Raw genomic sequence first — 6706 nt, 5'->3', positions numbered from 1 at the left:
ATCACGCTGAAAGTAATAAATGAATTGAAATACAACTTGGGGCGGTTAGAGACCATAATACGAAACAGGTTATAAGATACACTTTGTTAAAATGAAATCAGAAAGGGGTGAAACAATGGTTGAAAGTTTGTTTGGCACTCGAAACATGGCTTTCGGTCGTTGCTTGTTACCATTAGTCGGCACTCTGCACTTCGGCAGTCTAGTGCCGACCTCCGACAACGGAGGTACGTTATCGAGGTGTAGTCAGTTCTACACAAAAGTTGCCGTGAGTGAGCATAAGTTTATTGTGAAATTTCACTATAAAATTATATTCATCGTATTCGTCAGTAACGTGTGCTTTCTTCACAATCAAAATGAAAGGACTTGCAAAACATATTCTTCTAGCATTTATTGGTAAGTACAGAGTTAATAATATTAATAACAATAATTATAGTCTAATTCACATGTGCTCTTTAGTACATTAAAAGTTCTCCGTCTCCTATAAAAATGGTTGAGGTGTCATTCGATTCGAAATTGAATGTAGATATTTTTGAAAAAAAATGGGGGCCCGCTCGCGAAAATTGCAAACGTTATACACAATTACCTAAAAATAAAAAAAGGGGTTCGGTTTTTAACTATATTTCCAATTTCAAAAAATATTCAAAAAGACCAGGACATTTCTGTAACCTTTAGGAGTCTGGACAAATATTTATTTAAATAAATATTGTGCTGAAAATGTACTTCCGGTGGCCGCTGAAACTTGAGAACGTCGCCGCTAGGAAGGGTACCACTCAGACATTTTTATTTTTTCCAGTACTAAATATTAATTTAAAAATCTAAAAAAAAAACAGAATAATTTCAAGTTATAGTAAAACAAACTAACGTCAACAAAAAAGATGTTCTTTGATTTTTCTAAGAGTTAGTGACTTGTAAATTTACTATATTTTTCCGATGCTCTGTTTTATAAAAATCAAAATGAAAAAATGTCATCTATTCTAAGAACCTAGTTCTTCTTGGAGCCTTTTTTATAGATTTACTATAGATTGCGTATTTTTTTTTAATTAAAATTGAATTGTGCGTGCATGTATTTGATTGTTAAGATAAAAATATAACTATGTCGTGTAGTTTTGAACAAGTTAAAAAATAAAGGAAATACAGCCAAAAACATGAAAATTTCAAAATATTTTGTTTTTAATTAAGAAAAAAATTTGAGAAATATTTTTTTAACATTTTAATTAATAAAATTCTATTTTCTGATTTTTTAGGCATTAGATAAAAAATATGAACTTAATTACATTCTGTTAGAGACAAAAGTTTACGTTTAAAAAAAATGAATTATTGTCAGATTTTTTTGTACAATTTATGAAAAACTATAAAATTAAAATTCTTAAGAAAAATAAAACATTAAACTGACTAGTTTAAATACGAAATAAATAAAAAAAATCTTTTGAAATAAGTAAAGTTTATTTTTGAAATTTTTGTAATTTATCAATTAATTTGAGGAATACGAACACATGAATAAGAAATAATTTTTTTAACAATGTTAAACTTATCCCGGTTTTAATAATTTTTTTTTCTTAAACGAACGCGTAAATTTTTATTTCCAACAATTTTATGTTTCAAATAGAGATAAAACCAACGATATCATTATAATTACGTGCACAAAAGCAATTTTTTAAATACTAAACTACGAATTTTACGGCTTTTTTGGAATTCAATAATTAATAACTCACAAATTAAAAAACTTTTGTCAATTGTTTTGACACAATCTTTTATAAAAAAAACTAGCGGACGCCCGCGACTTCGTCCGCGTGAAAATCGATATAAACTTTCAACCCCTATTTCATTCCCTCACAGGTCGAAATTTCAAAAACGTTAGAACAAATGTTTAATTATGTCTTATCAAGTGCTTAAATATAAAGTTTCATCTTCTTAAAATTAAGAAATCCCATACAAACTTTCAACCTCCATTTCAACCTCTTCATCCTTTTTTTGCAATAAAAGGTATGCTTTCTCAGTGTCTAAAAATTGTCTGTGCCAAATTTCATCATAATCGGTTGAGAGGTTTAAGCGGGAAAGCGTAACAGACAGACAGATAGACAGAGTTACTTTCGCATTTATAATATTAGTACGGATTTTAATAAAAAAAATAAAATCGACTTCAAAATCACAAAAATGTTTCTACTAAACTAAAAAGCAAAAAATAATATCGTACTATGTGCTACCTTCTGATCATCTTGAAGGCGGTACCAAGTAAGTGATGTATTAATTAAAGCCGTTTAAATCATAAAGATTTTAACTGGATTTTCAGACATTTCTTTCAGATAAGGCTTAATTTTTTTATTTATGCCTTTTTAGTTATAACATGTTAAAAGTGTAAAAAAAATAAGTATTTTGGTTTAAACCACGATTATTTTGTTATGATTAGTACTCATGTACTCGTACCTCGGTACAAACAACCAAACCAATTTTAAAATTAGTATTTTAACCTTTATGCATCACTCCCCCTTTTTTACCCCTACGAAATATGAATATTCAAAAACTTTTATGTGACTTTTTCTTCTCATCCTCATCACTATACTCCTAATGACATACACAACCTATCTAGGTGAAAACTTATCATCAATATAATTTAATCAAGCCCACTCACATGGTAGCTACTGTACACTATTGAGGAGTAACCTTAACTGTCTTTCGTCTCCATCATGAGACCCTAATGATAGTCATGACCCATCTAGATGTAAAGTTCTTATCAATATAAATTAATCAAGCCCAAACACAAGTTTTCACGTGACGTCGTACCGGTACGGTAAATCGCTTGGCGGAACGTCTTTGCCAGAGCAGATCCGAGCTGGAAGTCGAAGCCAGGAACTGTTGAGAACCACAGCACTACCAACTGCGCCAGAGAGTCAACTCGGTGTTTTATAGCCTTGACCCAGCTCTCGGAAACTAGGAAGGGCACCTATATTATGTAAAATTAGATAGATCGGCAAACGCCTCAGAGAGGCAACAGGCGACCCTCGGGCGGGCAGCTTTCTCGCGCAAAGAATTTCAATCGCAATTCAACGCGGGAATGCTGCCTGCGTGATGGGCACCCTACCAAGGGCGGCAAATTTTGATAAATATTTTTAGGTATTAGTTTTAATTTTAATTTATTTTAATTTTGTAGTTGTAGTTGTATTGATATTTCCTTATATTTTATTTTTATAATAAGTTTAGCCTATTTATGTACCTACTTGATTAATAAAAGTATATTTTAATGTAAAATTATGTTAAATCATTTATCGTCCAAGACAGTAGAGATGACAGCGATGCGATGTCAGAGTATGTAATGTGAAAGTACGAGTAGTTTAATAATGTTATAGCTCGGTGATGCATTTAAGCACTCAATCTGGCTGAATAATGCAATCTACAAGAAACTGTACACAAAGGCTTCGAACCTTTTAAAATTAAATGAAGTAGAATTTCTTACCCAGCTTTTATTATTATTATTATTATGCGATTGAACAGTGTGTGGCCAGGCACAGTGACAGACGGACACACGGCAGCGCGAGGCGTTCTTTGCCTAAAAAATGCCGCCTTCAACTCTTTTTCGTCGGAAAAATGCTTACCACGAATATCTTTCTTATGGTTTGCGAAAAAAAGTAATCACTGTGGGCTAGGTCCGGGCTATTGGGTGGATGAGTGGTTTCATCAAAAAAATAATTTTAATGTAAAATCAAGCATATATTCCGGAATAGGTCCTATATAAATTTCAAAAAACAATTTCAACCCTAAGAGTAGGATACAAGGGATTATTTTATCTATTAATAGTGTAAAACCAAGCATACCTTTTTATTGAGCAGTCCGATTTTGATAATTCTTTTTTTAATTGAAAGGGTATATTCCGAAAATGGTCCCATATAAATATGAAAAAATATTTTCAACCCTAAGAGCAGAATCAATTTTAATATAAAACCAAGCATAACTTTTTATTGAGTGGTACGATTTTAATATTACTTTTTTTAGTATATTTCGAAGTTGGTCCTACATGAAACAAAAGGTTTCTGATTTCAAATAATATCAAAAAACAAAGTTAACGAAAAAAAAACATCAAAATCGGAGCTGTTTCTGAGGAGGTCGAGGGAAAATGTTCTATTGATTCGACTTATAATAAATAATTTTTTTTTATTCTAGCGTATAACCACCGCAAAAACAGTTTATTCAGCCAACAACAAAGACATATTAGTAATTAAATTTAAGAATTAACAGTATATGAGTACACGCTGGCGCTATTACCCCTCTGGATGGCAAGTTTTTACCTTTGGAACAAATAAGCACCAGCTCTTGGGTTACCTGACGCTTGGATCAATTTGTCAGACATAGAATTGAAATTTTGTTTTTATTATTTATTTTTATTAAAATATACTTTTCAGTAAGATTCATTTCAGTGAAATTTTGTTTTTTTTTTCAGCTGCTATGTTTCTGTACCAGAAACCCATAGCACAAGCAGAAACAGAGTACAGAAAAAGGGACAAAAAAGCAACTTTTATGGACAGTGAATGTATGTATTAAAAAATTTGTAGAACCCCCAACTGCCAATAATAATAGTGGAGTGAAACAATCATAATGAAATAATACTTAAATTAGTTTATTTTGTGTCGTTTGATTTTATTTGATATAAATGTTTGCTGCTTAATCCCAAATTTGGATTAAGTAAGATCTATCTCTTACTTAGACTAACCGTGGCCTGGTCGTATAATTAAGCGCGCTCAATTGTACCTCGGCCTTCGGTCGGGGGTTTGTGATAGGGCCTACGACCTGGACTTCCGCTGGGCATTTCGCTCAGGTATATAAAACGCGTGGCCTCTGGCCGCGTGCTTAATAGTACACTGGCTTTCGGCCGGGGGTTTGTTATAGGGCCTCCGACCGTGGCTGGGCACATTACCCAAGCACATAAGACTTGCGGCCTCTGGCCGCGCACTCAGTTGAGCGCCGGCCTGCGGCCGGGGGTTTGTGATAGGTTCTAAGACCGTAGCTTCGGCTAGGCATTCTACCCAAGCACATAACACGCGCAACTTCCGGCCGCGCACCGAATTGTACACCAACTTTCGTCGGGGAATTTGTGATATGGCCTCCAACCGTGGCTTCAGCTGGGCATTTTATCTAAGCACGTAAAATGCGCGGCCTACGGACGTTTATGTTTGGAGTTCTATTTTTGCAAAATGGTGCAATATTTATTATATATTATGTCGCCACGGAGGCAAGGTTAACCTAAAAATTAATAAACTTGAAACCTAACAATTATCATATATCTACTTTGGTTCTGCCAAATGTTGGTGGTTCAAAATTTAGTTGGTTCCGGTGGACCTGCTACTTTTGTACATAAAATCTTGAGCTATAGGTAATTGTATATATTTTTTATTCGGCGAGTACTTGAATCTAAGTACTCAATCTTAAATAACGGGAAACCAATGCATTTTATGACAAACACTTTTTGAGCATTTTTTAAAGTTCCTAAAAGTACCTTTCTAATGAATACTGTAAAAAGTTAATAGCTTCAAAATTGAGCAAGTTATGATTAAAATAAGATGACTCGATTTTTTTTTTAGGAAAAAACGAAAAATAAAACCTTCACCATTTCCACAACAACTGAAATCTATGGTTCTTTCTAAAGAACTTTCCTTTTTTTTTAGCATAAGTGATGACTTCGAAAATTTTTACCGGTTTAGAATGCTTATTTTTGAAAAAAAGTATGATTTACTAAAATCGAAGTTTTTCAGATATTCGCAAATTTCATTTTCTTTTGAAAATAACTTGAAAAATATTGAATATTCGTATAAATTATAAATACCAAAAGTTGAGCTGCTTTTTAACAAAGATTTTTTGGTTTATTTCATTTTTATAGAATGGAAAATAACCGAGATAGAGACGTTTAAAGCCTAACTTTTACTGCAAGAACCTATACGGTTCTGGGACCCTTTAACCCTTTATCTTTTAAAAACTAAGGGATTTGTAAAATCTTATTTAATACGATCTTATAGCTTTTAAAATTACCTTCCAAATGGTTTTTAAATGAACCTGATGTCTTGAAAATTAATGGAGTTATTGTAAAAAAAACCAATTATATTTTAATAAGATGGTAATTTTCAAGGGTTTACAAGGGTCAGTCAAAAATCATATCATAAGTATTAAACAAACTGCTTATGTTTATATGCGATTTTAAAACTCAGAAATACAATAAAACATTTTTTTATGATTTTCGATTTAAAGGCTGGTTGCTAAAAGCGTTGTAAATTTACTAAAATATGCATACAAATATTTAAAAAAACATGTATTATAAGTAATTAAACACAATTGCTTATGCCAGAATGGTTTAATCTGCATTTTTTCATTTTTAACAAAAAGGGTTTCACCCCTAAAATGCAAAAAACGCAAGACGAGCATATGTCACTTTTGAAGTAGAGGGTAGTATACTTAATCTCAAATTTTCATCCAAATCTATGGAGGTTCAATGAAATCGGAGGTTATAGTTACCGGCTTAGCACCGCCTTCATACTGATCAGCAGTAGAACATATTATTATGTTATTTTTCGCTTTTTAGTTTACTGGATACATTTTTAGGTTTTGAAGTCGGTTGTATTTTTTTTATTAAAATTTTATTATTTTCCCTTAATACTGGTAATTTACTATATATTTCATTCACATTGTTATAAAAATTTTGGGACTTCTGATCAATAAACTGAGA

The 6706-nt window shown here is 32.1% G+C and overlaps 1 protein-coding gene across 1 annotated transcript in view; it reads left to right on the top strand.

Annotated features, from left to right (window-relative positions):
• Positions 1-216: 216 nt before the first annotated feature.
• Positions 217-6706, top strand: part of LOC112048527 (uncharacterized) — a 53936-nt gene continuing 47446 nt past the window's right edge. The window contains exons 1-2 of the mRNA XM_024086079.2: positions 217-393; positions 4433-4522. Of these exons, the coding sequence (XP_023941847.2) occupies positions 354-393; positions 4433-4522 (130 nt within the window). The 5' untranslated portion in view covers positions 217-353. The remainder of the gene's footprint in view (positions 394-4432; positions 4523-6706) is intronic.

This window comes from Bicyclus anynana, chromosome 14 (assembly GCF_947172395.1).
Source record: "Bicyclus anynana chromosome 14, ilBicAnyn1.1, whole genome shotgun sequence".
NCBI lineage: Eukaryota > Metazoa > Arthropoda > Insecta > Lepidoptera > Nymphalidae > Bicyclus > Bicyclus anynana.
This window is presented reverse-complemented; position numbering and strand designations above follow the sequence as displayed.